We start from the raw sequence: 19,165 nt of genomic DNA on the forward strand, positions 1-19,165 counted from the left end.
AGGGTAGGGGGTGGGGCAGGCATGTAGCTCAGTGGTAGCACTTGCCTAGTATGTGCGGGGCCTTGAGTTGGATCCCCAGCACCACAAACAAAAAACAACAAATGAAATCACACACATATGGAAACTTGATCAATAAATTCCGAGTGTATTAAAATTTATACTTGAAATTAAAAGCTTCAATACTTTTATAAAACAGAATAGAAGGATATGTCTATAAACTTGTATTTGTCTATAAACAAAGTATTTCTTAAGCCAGAAATAGAAAGTAATAACAGAAAGAAAACTAATAAATTTAAATACACTAAAGCTGAAGGCTTCTGTTTAGCATAAAACACTATAAAATTTTAAATACAAGTCACAACTGAAGGAAATATTCCATGGAATAAACAAGCAAATGATTCATATTTAAAAGATACAAGGAACTCCTAAGTCAGTAGCAAAAAAGCAAAGAACCAATTTAAAACCAGAAAATAGGTATCAACAGGCATTTCACGGAAGAGGAGGAAACATGGTGTGGACAGAAATACAGATGACATGATGGCAAGAGTTAGTGAGCAGGAAAGTCAATCACCACAAACCAATACCATTTTATGCCTGATAGAGTTAAAATTAGCCTATCTGATATTCCAAATATCGAAAAGAAGATAAATTCTTGAGAATTTTTACACACTGCTAGTGGAAATGAAATGATAGAACTTCTGACAAAATCATCTTGACATTATCTCTTCAAGGTTGCGCAAACATGTATTCTACGACCCAGCAATTAGACTCCTAGGTATATACCCTCAAGGAATCCTGTTTATGCATGTGGGGAAGCATATTCCAAATGTTCATAACAGCATTGTTTATAACAGAAAAAAATCCACTGAGAAAAATCCAAATATGTGCCAAGGGGAAAAAAGGTGGTGTTTCTGTAGGGAAGAATACTACGCTGCAGAAAAACCTAAGATGCACAAGTACATGCATCATCATGGTGAATAACAATTCAGGTTGAATAAGGAGTTCAAGGTATCAGGTTTACACAACTCAAAACCAGACAATATATTCTTCAGAGACACATGCATGTGTGCTAGTATTATTCTTTTTTTTTTTAAGAGAGAGTGAGAGAGGAGAGAGAGAGAGAGAGAGAGAGAGAGAGAATTTTTAATATTTATTTTTTAGTTCTCGGCGGACACAACATCTTTGTTGGTATGTGGTGCTGAGGATCGAACCTGGGCCGCACACATGCGAGGCGAGCGCGCTACTGCTTGAGCCACATCCCCAGCCCCTAGTATTATTCTTAAAAGCAAGGAAGCAATGACCATAAAATTCTGGGTAATGTTTCTCTCTGCAGGACTGTAGTAAGGGGAACTTGGTGTGGAACAGCTTACAGGACTGGAAATGTCTGATTTCTTCAGTTGGGAGGTGGGTTCACTGATGTGTGTTGGGTTATTCTGCTTCATTATTTGCTTATATACTAAATATATTCTCATATATATTAAATATTACACTTTTTTGGAAACAAGATAAGTGGTTACAAAGGTACTCAGAGATGAGGCTTTTGAATTTATTTTACAAAACTATTAAAACCTTGGTCTAGCACAATAAAAGAGCCATAAACCAATAATACCTATTTACAAAGAAAAAAACTGAAAATGAAATATTGTGAATCAAATCCAGTGGCAAATTTAATGAATAAATCACTAGGATAAGGATAATTAAGTCCAAGTCAGCAAAAACAATCCAACATGAAGAAATCTCTAATATGAAAACCACCATGTAACTAGATTAAAGGAGAACACTCATGGACATTTTGATTGAGGCAAACAATGTCAGATAAAATTCAACAATGATTCCTGATCAAAACTCAGAAAGGAACTTATATCGGGAATAAAATTTATCTACCTAAAATATCTGGTCAGCATCACTCAGTGATGGAATATTAGAGTCATTCCCATGTAAGTCTGGAAGGAGTTGTGAGTGTTAGCTGTCTTTGCTCTGATTCAACACTGCCTTTTGGAAAGCCCAGCAATTGCAATAGGACAAGGGACAAGAAATAAGAGGCACAGGTATCAGAGAAGAAGAAAAAGGCTTTCCAGTTTTGAAGGTTGTACGTATACACACAACTCATAGGCAGCACATAAACCCATGGCCTTGTGTTTATAAATGTATAGAGATGGACCTAGGAGGTGCCAAAATGTGAACCATGGCTTCATCTGGAGAGGGAAGAAGGAGCAGAAGGAGTGAAGGTAAAGAGGAAACTTGAACTTTTATTCTTTTATAGTTTATTGAATGTATTTGTTTTTAAAATGACAGCTTTCATAAATTAAAAAAAAAAGGATTTAACATCAAAAGTTAGATTCAAGGCTCAGACTCAGGCTATGAGTTATCAAGTTAGTTCCATGTAGTGGGTTTTGTATTTTAGAAATCAGAAAGCGAAAGAAAGGTGGAGTCACTGAGAAATGCCCACCAAGAATTAGTCATTAAGGGCATTATGCTGGTCCTTCATTTCTACTTGAAAATAATACTCCAGGGACGAAGAGGGATCCCTAGCTTAGGAAGCAACTCTACATCCATAATTTAATTTGACTTATTCCTTAGGATATACTTTTATCTGTGACAAGAAAATGTCTTCAAGTGGTGACCCAAAGGACATACCCTAAACAGATTATTTGAGACTGTAGATATAGACTGCCTCCAACTTTCAAAGCCACAGAGAACCTCTGCTCAGAAGATCTGCTTACGGACAGATGGACTGGGTCCCTCCCACTGTATGCTTCTCAGCTATGCCTTCATTCCAGAACACACCAGGTACTTTCTTATTTCTAGGGTTCTACAGATGTTTTCCTCTGCCTGGAATGTCCTCCCTCCCCCTGTTACACTTTAAATGCGTACCCACCCATCAGAAACAAGCTAACCTGACTGCTCCCCTTCAGAAGATCTGCTTCCAAGGTTGGCCCTTGGCTGGCATCTAGGAACATGGATTTGGGGAGGGTCCTGCCATTCCTGGAACTGATAGGAGCAGCTCTCTGTGCCTATACTGTACAAATGGTTTATGCTGAACACCTGTTTTCCTTCTGGGTGTCTGGAAATTTGGCATATAGCAGGCAGAGGGTGCCTATGTGGTCAGTCCTAATAAAGACCTCAGGCCCTGAGTCTCTTAGAAGCTTCTTTGGTTGCCAAGACCTGCTCTCCTGCCCCAGCCACCCAATGGCCCTCTCTGTCTTTCATATCCTTTCTCAGAGGCTGGACAAACACATGGACACATTTTGGGTAATGGCTGCATTTTAAACATGTTGTTCTACCACTTGCTTTTATTACCTAACAACAAATATTGAATTAAAAATATATTTACTTTTGACTTTTAATCTTACAAATGGAGATATAATTCACATCTTATAATATGCGCTCTTTAAAGTATGCAATTTGGAGTGGAGGTGTAGCTCAGTGGTAGAAAGCAGGGCCCTGGGTTCAAACCCCTCATAAAACAAAACAAACAAACATATTAAAAAACCCCAAACCAAACCAAAACAGGATACAATTTCTGTGATTTCTAGTATAGCCACAAAATTGTGCAAGAATCTCTACTATCTAATTCCAAAACATTCTCATCACCACAAAAAGAAATCCTGTATCTATTAGCAGCCAGGATACTTATTTTTAATTTTGATAGGTTTTGCCATATTGCTCCATCAAAATTTTTTTAAAAACCCTTTTGACTAACTTCTGGTAATTTATTTCATACAATATATAGATCTGAATAAGTTTCTACTTGCCTCTATTTCCCTCTCCCTCCATATAACAATATCTCACTGGTCTTATATGACAAAGTCCAGAAAAGACAAGGCAAGTCTTCCACCCCTTGCCCCCATTATTCTGGGCATGCTGCACAGAAACTGGGTCCTGACAAGTCTCACACTCACAAGTTCACTGCAAGTCCTGCCTGACTAACCATTTAGTTTTAAAGGATACATCCAGTCTGTACCAGCATTTGCCACCCTGACCTTGTCAAGGGCAAAGGCATTATATTGACCTCAGTTTTCTTAGTTTAAGGAGATCAGGGGCTGAAGCTATACCAGGTTGTCCTGTCCTTGTGATGGTGCCAGCCATTGGATGCCAAACAAGGCTTGCCCTGCGTCATGCACCCCTCCCCGCACCTGCAGGCCCCCACTTATCTGGAAGAACGGTGCACCCTAGAAAATGGACTGTGAATTGTTCCCAGGATTTGCTGCTTGGCTGCCAGCCCCAGTCTGAGAGCACAGCCAGCCAAGCAGCCCAAGGTGGACGACACCTTCTTCCCCTTTCTTCCTCTCCTTCTGTGTTTTTAGGAATGTCCAGAGGGAAGATAATTAAAACCTGCAAGAAATCTGGCTGGCAGAGAAAAAGAAAACCTTGGTGACGACGCCACATGTTTATGGGTAAGTTTTGTAAGTAACACGGCAATAAAAAAAAGAGGCTCTTATAAATAAATGCCACATTCTTCAAAGCTCTGTATAAACGACATTCTTTTTAAGGAGGTAGGGGGGCTTATGCATACTCATGTTCCTTCTCATTTCATTTCCAACAATGGGAAAGGAATCCTAAATGTACAATTTCCTAGGAACACAGGAGTTGTGGAGCCAACAGCACAGAAATACACTCACACTCATATATGCGTACACACACACACACACACACACACACACACACACACACTTTCACGGGGGGGGGGGGGGCGGAGAAGAAAAGAGGAGAAGGTACTGGAAGATCTTTATTTCACAGAGCTGTTAGCACAGAACCAAGGAGCAGAAGGGCAGGCATCTCCCTACCCCTGCTAGGGTTTTCTGACTGCTGAACACACACACTTTTAACTCAAAAGACAGAAGCTTTGCAATCCTCTCCTGAGTGAGTGTTGAGTGCTGTCTGACCAACATCAAGATCAGGGTGAGCCTGTGTAATCCCCTTTCATTATTCCTCTGCTTTAGTGCTTTAGTGATTGTAAGGTGAAACAGAGCCGGCTGCCTCTCGCATGTGACACAAGGCTCAGGGACTCACATTCCAGAGTGGCCCTCCCCAGGAACCAGCTGCGGGCAGGTAACTGAAGCAGCCCTTGGCCTTGCTGTTAATAAGAATAATTGGCACGCCACTGAGGGGCTGCTGGAACACAGTGATTTGCTCAGTAAGGGGGTCTCCCTTGACCATATGTGCAGGCAGCGGTGATAGAAATATTTTCCATATGAGCTTTCCCCTCGCCTGCTTAAGTGCTCAGGGCTGAGTTAGGCCAGCCCATTTGTCATTTACTCTACACAGTAAAAAATCAACAGGGAAGTCGCGAACCTCAGCTACAACTAGAGGGCAATGGTCTGCTTTCAGCTTCCAGCATCACTAACCCATTCAGTTCCTCCAGTTCCCATTCAAAAGCTCGATCCCCCCACAGGCCCAGCCTGTATCTGGAGAGCAGAGGACATGGGTAACTAGCAGGCCAAAAGCCTACAACAAATGACCCGTTGCTGCACGCCTCAGAGCCGCACGTCTATTTTGAACAGAGCAACAAGCCTGCCGAAACCACAGCTGGCTCTGCAGCCGGGCTGGGGACCGCTCTCATTTCCAGACCTCTCAGAAAAGGGAAAGTAATTACATTAGGCTTTCAGAGCCAGCTTGGTCCCTGACAAGGCTAACAAAAGGCGAAGCTGTGAAGTGGCCTCGTGGCCTTTTCTAAGAGATACACTTTTCACTTGGCTTTTCAAAGAGGAAGACAGATTTGGGAGAAAGGCTGTCCCTTCATACTCAGCCATCGGTCTCTGAGCTTTTCCATCAAGGCAAGGAGTGACAGGAGTGGAGGAGGCCAACTGGTCACAGGCTTATTTGCAGGTGAAGCACTGAGTGCTTTCTCTCTGGGCTGAGGATCATCCCTTCCAGTTCTCTGCCTGTATCAGAAACTGGCTCCCAGAGGTCTCAGGAATGTTAAAAAAAATGTAACCAGTAAACACATGGGCTAAACCAATAAGAGTAAATCATCTTCATGGCCTTAAAACATGCCTCTCTCTATGGTAGATCTGAGCACACTCCTAGCCCCACTGGACATCACTGTCCCTCTTCAAACCTACTATAGAAAGTTATGCACAGGTCCTCCAAGCACATCAAAGCAAAATAGGAGAAAAATGTGGTGTAGAAGCAGGAAAGAAAGACCAATCCCTCTTGCATGCATATTCTCTCTGCAGCACTGGAGAAAATTTCCCCAAAGGGAATTTCCTTTCCTGCCTTTGTACCAGTCCCTACTGGAATCTGACATACCACATATTTTGTTCTGCAACAGCATCTGTCACCCAGGCCAGCTCCCCAGTGTGGCAACTATACAGACAGGCTCAGAATGAAATTTTAGAAAGTACAGGATTCTTCAGGAAGAAAAGAAGTCTTCATATAAGAAAAGGCAAGAGAAGCCTAAAAAAGCAATAGCAAGCATTATTCTCTGCACACCATAAAAACCCATTGCCTGATCCCTGTTGGTAGATAGAAGATGAAATTTAATGCTGACAAAAGTATAACTTCTGACAAGATATTTTATTTGGCTTACCTCTCCCCCAGGTCTTGCTAACATTGCTGTTTGAACGTGGAGCAATGTTAATATCAGGTAGCTGACAAACATTATTACCCAAAGTTAGAGCTACCCTAGAGGAGAACTCCGTCTGCCAAGTGTTAACAGCTAGCAGATGCACTTGTGTCTCGGGATTCCAGCCCTGGAGTTCCGCTAGGCACCGCGCTGGTTCCCTCGGCTCTCCCTCACTGTACTACCCGGCGCTCCGAGCTCAGCCTCTGCTCTGAAGAAAACTGGTAAGCTGATCTCTTCATGTAATAACTTCTCCCGGCTGGGGGAGGGGACAGGAGCCAGCTGGGAGCTGGGGGGCTGCCTTTAACAGAAAGCAGAAAGGGGAGGGACAGAAATGATCAATGTGGAGGTCTGCATCTGGTCTCATTCATAAAAAGGGCTCCAAGGTAAGCACTTCACATGCAAGGGGACAGCCCCTGCCTCATCAATTGAGGTAGGCAGGAGGCAGCGAACTGCAGCAGAACGAGCTCCAGGCTGGGAGCTGGGAGGCTGGGGCCTTCCTAGTCCAGGATCTGGGGCTGACAAGAGCTGTGTGTACTGGGCCAGTTGCCATCCCTCTCTGGGTACAGTTGCTTGTTCGCACTAATACAGTCAAGCGTGGGTGGATGACTTCTGAATTCCCTTTTAATTCTGGATTGATGGTGACAGAGACCTAGGCAATCTGAGTTATGCATTATGAAGGGCAGCCTCCAAGGGGAAAGAAGTCACCAGGGTGCTGTGTGTTTGTGCAGCAATCATATGGATGTGAATGGACCAGAGCTGGGGAATCCATTATATCTTCCTCTTGCTGCATTCCTGGGCCACTGTGCCTAATTACTGTTGCCTGTAATGTAAAAATAAGTGGTAAGGTGGGAACAAGTGACTCCCAAGTATTAGGTAAGGCTGGCAGAATTCATGGAAATGCAGGATGGCTTTGAAGAAACAAAAGAGCTACCTCTTAGTTGGCTCAGAATGACCATCACAATGGTGGCTGGGGACATGAGGAGTGTGGGGAGCAGGCTGCAGAACAGGCCTTGCTAAAGTTGACACAGGTCCACTTGAGACACAGTTCAGGGTCAACACTGATTCAATGCCATAGCAAGGATCGTGTTCAAAGTGAACACTAAGCAAGTATTGGATTCTGCCTAGAATGGGCATATGGAACCATTCTGAGGTTGTTGGTGTCCGCAGGGGACAGAATGACTACATGGAGCAGTGGAAACAGCCCAAGGATCCTAGAATCAGACAGGTTCACTTCAAACCCCAGTTCTCCTAACTCCCTGTGGGTCTCTGGTCTCTGAGACACCCCAGTGAACCCCAGCCACTCATTCTGTGAAGTGAGGAAATACCCTCCAACGGTCAGGATGATTTACCAAGAGATCACTTAGGCACAAAATTGGCATTGTTCACAGCACAAAGTAAGTGCTAAAGACACGGGCTTCTCTCTTTGATCTGAAGTAAGTATTAACACTCAGTCCCAGAAAGTACATTTGAAAAGCCTCGGGTTATGGGCATTTCCCTAAATTTATGTGAAAACTTTAAACCTAACTGCAGTTTTCAGTCATCTCAGAGTTTATTATCACCAGTAACATGATGATTTACTGGTGAGGAGTTTTTCTGGGGTCCTGGGGAGACAGCTGGGTGAGGGGGACTCACAATCCCTTTTTCCAGGTCTGTGAGAGGCAGAGGTATGGTGAAGGGGGAGGAAGGAAGAAATGCACCCTCCTCCCCTCTTCTTCCTCCTTATTCATTATTTTTATAAAGCATTGGCTCTATTCTGCTACCTAACGAAAGAGATACTGCTGTTGACTCAGTAACTTCCCAGAAATAAAGGAATTATTTAAGAAAGTTAAAGTTTTTGAAAGACCAGGGTGTTTCTTAGCCAATGGTTAGGAATCTTTCTAAAAAGGGCTGGATAGTAAGGATTTTCAGTTTTGCAGACCATATGGTTTCCGTGGTGACTGCTCAACTCCACCATCACAGCACACAAGCAATCATATATGGGTATGATCGCATTCCAAATAAAACTTTATTTATAAAGAATGTAACAGACCAGATTTGGTTGTAATTAACCAACCTTGGTCTACACACTTGCCAATCACCCTGCAGTCCATTACAGTCTGACCTTTGACATCTCTGCTCCACTACAAGGGCTCTGAAAGTGTCTTTAATAGCCCCTTTGGGTACAAAATACAAAGGATAGTTTTTCAGCTTTTAAGTTATTTGACTTCTCTGCAGCATTAGCATCCTCTCCTTTTAAAAAAATATTGTGGTAAAATATATGCAACCTAAAAGTTACCATTTTAAACATTATTAAGTGTACAAATCTGTGGCATTAAGTACAATGTTGTGCAACCATTATCACTATTTATTTTCAGAACTTTTTCATCATTCCAAGCAGAAACTTTGTACTTATTAAACATTGTCTCTCTACTTCCCACAGTCCTTGGCTTCTACCAACCTTTAATCTTCTTTCTTTCTCTCTGAATTTGCCTGGTCAGTATTTTACATGCGTGGAATCATACATTCATTGTCTTTTTTGGTCTGACTTATTTCACTTAGGACAATATCTTCAAGGTTGGTCTATGCTGGAGTGTATATCAAAACCTCAGTCCTTTTTAATATTAAATTATATTCCATTGTATGGACATATCACATTTGTTTATCCATAGATCTGCTGATGGACACTTATATTGTTTCTACCTTTTTGGCTATCATGAATAATCCTGCTCTGAACACGGGTGTATATGTATCTGTCTGAGTTATAGCTTTCAGTTCTTTTGTATATATATGCTGGATCATCTAATAGTCCTATGCTTAACTTTCTGAGGAACCACCAAATTGTTTCATACAGTAGTGGCACTATTTTACAGTTCTACCAGCAATACACAAACATTCAATTTCTCTACATGCTTGCCAACACTTATTATTTTCCATGTTTTGATATTAGCCATCTTAGTGGGTATGAAATATATGTTCTCCTTTTTGAACCACTGTATTCCCATAGCTTCCTGGAAATCACTCTAGTTTTCTTTTGCCTCTGATTAGCCAACATTCTATGATCATGTTTTATCCTTGGAAGAAAGGAGGATAGTAAAAATACCATGTCTCTCAAGTTCTCCTCTCCATCCCAAGGACCTAGCCAAGTTAAGGGAACAATGGGATCAAGCCTGGGTCAGAATATCCTGACTAAATGTTTTCCAGGAGGATGCCGACTTTCTATCATGTATGCTGGTAATTAGGGCAAGTTAGTGTCATCTGTTGGAAGCTGCTTTCTCATATGCAGCTTTGCACTTGGGCTGCTAGTCATAGGGGGACAAAGCAAGGTAAACTGGTATTTCCACTGCTTCTGTAGCCCACCTTATAAAATCCCTCTTCCTGTGATAACTGGCATGAAACAGAACACCTTGACTGGATGCACATAGCTGGTTGCCACTGGATAGAATGGAGAGGGATGGGAAGCACTATTTTCTGGTGAAGCACCAGAGCCACCATGTAAACTAGAGGTGCACCTGTCCAAGCCCTTGCCACCAGTCTTCCTGTAAAAGCACCTCTCCAGCCTGTTGCCACTAGACTGTCCCCATAAGCATTTTTCAATAGCCCTTATGTACCACATTTCATCTCTTGGTGTCTCCTTTGGTCTCTCAGCCACCTATCCCACTGGCCTAGCACAACTGGATCATGGATAGTATGGAGCACTATGATCCTAGCATTATTACAAGAACTTTTCAGACAACATCTCCTAAAACACTGATAACAGCCTTATTGGACTAAATAACTTGCCCCACATCACACAATGAGTAATAAATGGCAGAGTCAATGTTCTGCCCCAAGCAGCCTGCCCCAGAGTTAATCTCTGCATGGCAGCATTGCAATGCCACCATTTTTCTGGACTCTCTCCATTCTCCTTGACACCTCCTGGGCCAATTTCCTAAATGCCTGTGTGCTAGGCCCTCTTTTTCCTCTGTCCACCTTCCTTGGGCCATCTCATCACTTCACTGTCCTTAGCCACCCTTTATATACCCATGATTCTGACATGCAGGCCCACAGACCCAGGTACCTAGTGGATATGAGGATCTCTCAAATGTACTCCAAATTCGATGGGTCTAAATCAGAGCTTGCCTTTCCCTGAAACCTGTTCTTTCTGCCATTCCCTCCATCTTCATGATTAACATCATGACTCCCAGAGGCTGAAACCAGGCTGTTGTCCTGGTCCTTCTACCTCCTGACTTCCTTACCCAAACCATCGCCAGGCCTTTTTACACTTCCTTCTAGAGTCTCTCCAGATTCCTTCCGCCCTGGCTCCCATCCTGTCTTCTACCATTTCTTCTTAAGAAGAGATCTCCTCTCATCTGCAGCAACCTCCTTGTTCTGGTCTTTTCTCTTTCCAGCCTCCTTTCTCAGCACAACCATTGAGATTCTTCTCAAAAGTGAGTCAATCATGTAACTCTTCTAATTTGTTAAATCTTTTTATTCTGAAATAATTATGTATTTTCAGAGTAGTTGGGAAGATAGCACAGAGTGTCATGGTATATTTTCAAGCAATCTCTTCCAATATTAACTTCTTAAATAACTATGGCATATTTATAAAAGCCAAGAAGTTAGATTTTTTACAATAATATTAAGCTAATTTTATGAGCATTTTAATACTCATCTGTAGATCTTGCCTGTGGCAATTATTACTATAGTGTTCTAATAGTGGTTTTCTGTTTCCCTCATGCTTTCTATGTTTATTAATCAAAATTCATAAGAATGGAAGATTTGACCCTCCTTTCCCATTAATTTGTTAATTCCATCATTTATAATTGTCACATTAAGCATGGGAGTATAAGACTGCAATTGGTCTCCTCCTGCTCATCCAGCCTGCTGTCTCTGTCTTCTGCTCACACACAGCCATTTTGAGACTCAAGAATTCACCCTAAATGTCCATGTCCTCATGCTCCATGTCTCTTTTCATGCTAGCCTCTTCCTGTAAAGTGTCATTCTCCCAAACTTGCTGAGTTAGAGCTGGTTGCTCTTTGCCCCTGAAAACAGCTCAAACTGTTTATAAGCACCAATTATTAGAAACCACTTAAACATTCATTGGTAAGGACTAATTTGTGACATCTATAAAATGAGATACTTTGCAACACTTAAAAAGAAAAAAATAAAAGGGGCCAGGGTTGTGGCTTAGTGGTAGAGCGTTTACCTAATATACGTGAGGCACTGGGTTTGATCCCTGGTACTACATAAAAAAAAAATAAACAAATAAAATAAAGGTATTGTATCCATCATCTACTATATATATATATATATATATATATATATATATATATATATAGAGAGAGAGAGAGAGAGAGAGAGAGAGAGAGAGATTGCTTCCAGTGTAATGATAGGAAATATATCCAAACTTATTTTTAAGTGAAAAAAAAAGTTGCGCAACAGTATGAGTATATATTGTTATTTGTGGGTGCATGTTTCAAATTGTTTGTATATGTATCAACTCTGTAGAAAAACACACTTGAGGCCATCAATAATGGCTACCTGTAGGGAGGGAAAGTGAGTAGTTTCAGGGCAGACACAAGAGGGAAATTTACTACTATGTATCTGTGCTGTCTCATATGGTAGCAATAGACACATGTGACTACTGAACGCTTGAAACCTGGCCATTCCTACTGGCAATATAGTGTAGTTTTAAAATACACTTTGTACCAATTTGAAGATCTCATTAATGTGTTTTATGCTGGTTAATAGTCAAACAATTTTTTGAATATGTTGGTTCAAATACAGTACTAAAATTAATTTTTCAATATAGCCATTAGAAAAAATGTAAATCACAAATATTTTTATTGGATAGCCCTTCTGTATGCTCTTTGATACTGAACTGTCAAATGTGAATGTATTCCTATTGAAAAAATAAATAAAATAATAGTAATCAAAATGTATCAGTATGGAATGTTTTTCCCTCTTGTCCCACTTATTTATTAATTCCATCATTTAAACTCACCTTCTTCTCACAATTTTCTCCAAATTATATACTTCAGTGTTACCTTTTCAGGCTCCCTACCCAGCCGAGGGCAGTGCCTTGGCCTCAGTCCCCAGCCATCCTCTGATTACTTCCAGTGAAGACCTATCACGGCATATTGTAATTGCTAACTACTGTTAGCCATTTCTTCTTGTAGAAGAGATCTCTATATATTGATGAAATCTGCAATATTGCGGATTGATGCAATCATCAATATATAGAGTGAGCCCTCAATGACAGAAGACATGCCTTTCTCTGTGTCCCCAGACTCAGCACATAGTCCACCTAACTCAGTTTGTGCTGAGTAGGAGAAATGTGTGCCAAAGTGGGGTCTGACAGGAAACTCCTCTGCTTTGGATGGGAGGAGAGGCATTCTAATGGTGCATCTTTAAAACCAGGGAGAGAACAAGGGAGAGGAAAAATTCCCAGAAGGTATATCTTTCAAGGAAATGCAAATAATTTCCACTTTAACTTTTGGGTGACTGAGGTAGGGAAGATATAAGTGAATGGGGGGAAAGTAAAAAAAAATTAAGGAAAACGAGTATCTGAAGTCTAAAGCCACCTATGCCAAAGAAGAGTAAACCCACAGCAGATTTTCTTCTCTGAGGCTATTTAACTTTTCATAAAGAATGTCCATCCCTTTGTGAAGGATGAAGGAAGTGTAGCCTTCTTTACAGAGTGTATACTATACATTGAAACTGTACAAATTGTTTTTTCTTTAAATATGCTTACATTGTGTGGAAAAGGTGGAAAAAGTCCTTGTCAGGGAGGCGGTGGGCTGTCCATTAAGAAGCTGGCCACTTGCAGGATAGCAGGAGCAGGTGTTAGTAATTAACTCTCCCTTTGTGTGAACCAAGGAGCCATTAAATAGCCACAGAGGTGGGGAAGGGAAAGCACTCAGCTGCTGCTTTTCCAGCAGCAGCTCTTTTATAAGGAAAATCGGGAGAACCTACAACAAAGAGAGTCATTGGGCCCTTACCTTTCTCTGGTTTGGACCAAAGCCTAGCTCTATTGGCACCTGTGACCAGCAGGTAGCCATGGGGTCATGCCCAGTACCTCAAGGGTTCATTGAAAGGAAGCCTATATGGCTGACTCAGCTGAGTGAGGGCTTTGCAGTAGAGACAGGTGTAAGGCCAAAGACACCACCAGGGAGATGTCCACAGAAAGCACACCAGGTAGGTTCCTAGCCATGAGAGCACACCAGGGCATTCAGAAGGTGTATCTGGACCATTCTCAGGTTGGCCGTATTCTTTATTTCAAGTACTATCTGAAAGGTAGAGGGTCTCAAGATGTGGTTCCTGGATCAGCAGCATCTGAGAACTTGTTAGGAATGTGAATATTGGGCCCCAGCCCTGATTACTGAATCAGAAATTCCAAGAGCAGAGCCCACTGCTTTGTGTCATAACATCGATCATGTGCTCACTGAAGTGCTCTCAGCAATGATCGCTGCTCTGATTTATTACTATCCATTTCTGCTAAGAAATAATTCTTTGTCTGATAAACCTTGATTCAAATTATTAATGTATATTTCAAACTTACTTTGAAATAATACTTTAATAATTTGAATTAAAATATTAAAATATAGCATGAAGCTATAGTAATTAAAAACAGTACCAAGAAAACTCAACTCCAAGTGGATCAAGGACCTAGGAATTAAACCAGAGACCCTGTGCCTAATAGAAGAAAAAGTAGGCTCTAATCTTCATCATGTCAGATTAGGCCCCTACTTCCTTAATAAGACTCCTATAGCACAAGAAATAAAATCAAGAACCATAAGTGGGATGGATTCAAACTAAAAAGCTGCTTCTCAGCAAAAGAAACAATCAGTGAAGTGAATAGAGAGCCTACAGAATGGGAGAAAATTTTTACCACATGCACATCAGATACAGCACTCTCTAGGATATATAAAGAACTCAAAAATCTTAACAACAACAACAACAACAACAACAAATTACCCAATCAATAAACAGGCCAGGGACCCGAACAGACATTTCTCAGAAGAGGATATACAATCAATCAACAAATATATGAAAAAATGCTCATCATCTCTAGCAATCAGAGAAATGCAAATCAAAACTACTCTAAGATTTCATCTCACTCTAGTCAGAATGGCAGCTATTAAGAATACAAACAACAATAAGTGTTGGCGAGGATGTGGGGGAAAAAGCACACTCATACGTTGCTAGTGGGACTGCAAATTGGTGCAGCCAATCCTGGAAAGCAGTATGGAGATTCCTTAGAAAACTTGGAGTAGAACCACTATTTGACCCAGCTATCCTCCTTGGTTTATATCCAAAGGACTTAAAAACAGCATACTATAGTGATGCAGCCACATCAATGTTTATAGCAGCACAATTCACAATAGCTAAATTGTGGAACCAACCTAGATGCCCTTCAATAGATAGATGGATAAAGAAACTGTGGTATATATACATAGTGGAATATTACTCAGCATTAAAAGAGAATAAAATCATGGCATTTGCAAGTAAATGGATAGAGTTGAGAATATTATGCTAAGTGAAGTAAGCCAATCCCAAAATACCAAATGCCAAATGTTTTCTCTGATATGAGGATGCTGATCCATAATGGGGACAGGGTCAGGGGACATGGGAAGAAACTTCAGATAGGGCAAATGGGAGAGAGGAAGAGGGAGGGGACAGAGGGGTAGGAAAAACGTCAAAATGAGATGGATATTATTACCCTAAGTACATGTATGAAGACACGAATGTGTGACTTTACTTTGTGTACAGACATGAAAAATTATGCTCTATATGTGTACTATGAATTGAAATACATTCTGCTGTCCTATGTAACAAATTAGAATGAATGAATGAATGAATAAATAAATAAATAAATAAATTTTAAAAAACAGTGCCAAATATGACTAGTGAAAAAATAGACAAATCATTTACTTAACATGTAAAAGGATTTGGTGTGCAATCAATGAGTCAATCAATTCAACAAGAAAGGATGGAAAAGGTTGGGAATAGGGCTAACCATTGGGAAGTAAATAAAGTTATTTTTCTAACTTATAATACATGCCCAAATAAATTACAGGTGAATTAAAGATATTATGCAAATAATATACATATGAAAAGATTAAAGGAAAATAGGTCAATATTTCTATATTTTTCTCATTTAGGAAGAACTTTTTTAAAATTTTTTTTAGTTGTAGATGGACACAATGCCTTTATTTAATTAATTTATTTATTTTTATGTGGTACTGAGGATTGAACCCATTGCCTCACATGTGTGAGGTAAGTGCTCTGCCACTGAGCCACAATCTCAGCCCCATAGGGAAAAATGCAGAAATCATAAAAGGAAAGATTTATATATTTCTGTATATTTTAAAAATTCTGAAAGTCAAAATTATCATAGATAAATTAAAAGCCAAATACACAGCATTAATGAAATCTAACAAATGCATATGATATGAAATTGCAATGTAAAAAGGGCTGCAAAGAAAAGATAGGTGGATATGTAAGAGGTTTGGCCTCATTAGGAAGATGGCTTGGGATAGAAGCAATAATGGCTTTAAAGAAAAACCAGAGAGGGAACAGGCTTCCATGAAAAGAGGGTGAGCGTGGGCTGGGGATGTGGCTCAAGCGGTAGCGCGAACGCCTGGCATGCGTGTGGCCCAGGTTCAATCCTCAGCACCACAAACAAACAAAGATGTTGTGTCCGCCGAAAACTAAAAAATAAATATTAAAATTCTCTCTCTCTCTCTCTCTCTCTCTCTCTCTCTCTCTCTCTCATATTTCTCTCTTTAAAAAAAAAAGAGGGTGAGCAAGGGGGAGTTCAGCGTCTGCTTGGGCAGAAAAGACAAAGGGAGGGATGATGAAAAAGAGTTTTGCCTTGTTCCTAATAGAAAGCTATTGTAAGGAAAGTGGCAGAAATTACAGGACAAGATTTGCATTTTGCAAAGGCCACCATATTGTATGGGGAAAGGATTGGAAGGAGACAAGAGAAGAAGCTGGGAGACCAGTTAGATTATGCCTATAGTCTGGATGAAAACGTATACGAGCTTAAAGCAGGATGGTGGAAGTAAATGAAAAATTTCAAAACAAGCTTACAATATACATAATGGAAAAAAGTTCATGTCCATAATCTATCTTTTAAAAATCTCACAAATAAGATAAAGGCAATTTTAACAGTGAAATGTTGGAGGAGATGTCCAACCACAGGAGATTTGCAAACTCCACTATGGCATACTCCCCAAATGAAATCTACCCAATCATTTAAAATGAATACGTCATATATCTATTAATATTGGTACATTTTGCTGTAGGACAGAAGTAGGCCACACCAGTGGGGAATAACAGTCTTTTTCAAAAAATGAGTTCACAAGTGAATATCCACATGCAAAAGAATGAAGATGGACCCCTACCTCACACCACACACAAAAATTAACTCAAATTGGATCACAGATTGCACATCACGATGACTGTAGTTAAAAAGAATACATTGTATATTTGAAAACTGCTAAGAGTAGATTTTAACATTTTTCACCACACACACAAAAAAATAAAAACATGAGGTAATTAGTCATTCCACAATGTACACATATTAAAACATCATATGATACATCATAAAATAGCTTTTATTTATAAAAAAATAAATGAATGGTTCATGTATTGGGGTAGCCCCCAACGAGTTCTAGAATTTATGAATATGTTACATTAAGTGGCAAAAAGGAATTAAGGTAGCAGATGGAATTAACATGGTTGATCAGATGACTTTAAAATAGGGAGAGTATCTTGGATTATGCAGATAGACCCTTAAACATGGAAGAACAAGACAGATGAGGAAGTTAGAATAACTGGACATGAGAAGAACACAACCTGGCATCGCTGGCTTTCAAGATGTAAGACAGCTATGCCCAAGGAATGTGAGCAGCCTCTAGTAGCTGGAGGAGGCAAGAACATAGGGATTCTTCTCTAGAGCTTTGTCAGGGTACAGTCTTGTGGACTGATTGTAGCCTAGTGAGACCCATTTTGGACTTCTGACCTCCAGAACTGTAAGATGATAAATTTTTGGGCTGTGGCTGTGGCTCAGCTGTAGTGCACTTGCCTGGCATGTGTGAAGCACTGGGTTCAATTCTCAGCACTACATATAAATAAATAAAATAAAGGTCTATCAACAACTAAAAAAAATTTAAAAAACGATAAATTTGTGTTGTTTTAAGCCACTATGTTTGTTTGTTACAGAAACCATAATATTAGGTCTAAATGTAAGAGCCTAAAACTTTAAAAACTGTAGAAGAAAACACAGGAGTAATTTCATTTCCTTGGGTTAAGTGAAGACTTCTTAGGTATGTTACCACGAGTGACAGAGGAAAAAATAAAACTTTATCAAAATTACAGACTTTTGTGCTGCTTGTAATATTATCATGATATTGAAAAGACAACCCAGAGAATGAAGAAAATATTAGTAAATCATGTATGATAAGGAACTTGTACCCAGAATACATAAAAATCCTTGCAACTTAATAATAAAAAAATTAAACAACAGCTCAATTTAAAAAAGGGCAAATAATTTGAATAGACATTTCTCATAAAAGAAAAAACAAACATACGAATGGCCAAGAAGCATAGGAAAAGATGCTCAACATCATTAGTCAATAAAGAAATGCAAATCAAAGCCATAATAAGATATTACTTCATAACCACTAATCAAAAGTACAGGTGTATGGAGAAACTAGAATTCCAATATACTATTGGTGATAATGTAAAATGGTACAGCTGCCTTGGAAAACAGCCTGGCAGAAGCACCATGAAGTTAAAGGTAGAATTAACACATGATCCAGTAATTCTACTCTTAGGTATATACACAAGAGATATGACAACATGTGCTTGCACAAAACCTTGGACATGATTGCTCACAGCAGCATTATTTATGAGAGCCAAAAAGTGGAAACAACTCGAGTGTACCTCACCTGATAAATGAATAAATAAATGTGGTATATCCATACAGGTTATTATTTGGCTATAAGAAATTAAATACTGATACAAGCCCCATGATGGATGAGCCTTGATCATGTCATGCTAAGTGAAGGAAGTCAGTCCCCAAAGACTATTTGTTGAATCGTTCCATTCATATGAGAGATCCAGAATAAGCACATTTACAGAGACAAAAAAAAAAAAAAAAAAAAAAAAAGGTTTCCTAGGCCTGAGGCCCAAGAGGAAGAACTGGGAGTAACTGCTGATGGGTATGGGATTTCTCTCTGGGGTGATGAAAATGCTCTGAAGTTGGATGGTGGTGATGGCTGCAAAACTCTGTGAATACATTAATAAACACAGAATGGTACATTTTTAAATAAGTGAATAATATAGTATATAAATTATATATTAATAGAGCTTTTTTTCAAAGTAGGTCATAATATAGCACCCTTTTGGGTAAACATAAAAGGTGATCACCATATTCTTATTTTTAAAATTTTAGTTATTGTCTAGTTTTTTATAGAGAGCAAAAAATAAATATAGTAATCCTCCCCCAAATTATTCATTTAGAAAAACAATGAAATAAATATGGGAAAGACCATGAATAAGCAACTGGCAAATGAAGATATATGGATGCAATATGAAAATGTGATATGAAAAACAGTTTAACATGTGGTT

At 39.8% G+C, this 19,165-nt stretch overlaps 1 protein-coding gene across 2 annotated transcripts in view; it reads right to left on the reverse strand.

Moving 5' to 3' along the window:
• THSD4 (thrombospondin type 1 domain containing 4) overlaps positions 1-19,165 on the reverse strand; it is a 630,142-nt gene that overhangs the window by 225,639 nt on the left and 385,338 nt on the right. The window contains exon 1 of one of the 2 annotated variants that reach the window (XM_081289550.1): positions 6,533-6,715. The exons of the other annotated variant lie outside the window; for it this stretch is intronic. Coding sequence (XP_081145676.1) covers positions 6,533-6,604 — 72 coding nt within the window. The 5' untranslated portion in view covers positions 6,605-6,715. Of the gene's footprint in view, positions 1-6,532; positions 6,716-19,165 lie in introns of those variants that run through there. 2 annotated transcript variants of the gene reach the window in all.

Source organism: Spermophilus citellus, assembly GCF_964194105.1.
Source record: "Spermophilus citellus genome assembly, chromosome: 4".
Classification (NCBI taxonomy): Eukaryota; Metazoa; Chordata; class Mammalia; order Rodentia; family Sciuridae; genus Spermophilus; species Spermophilus citellus.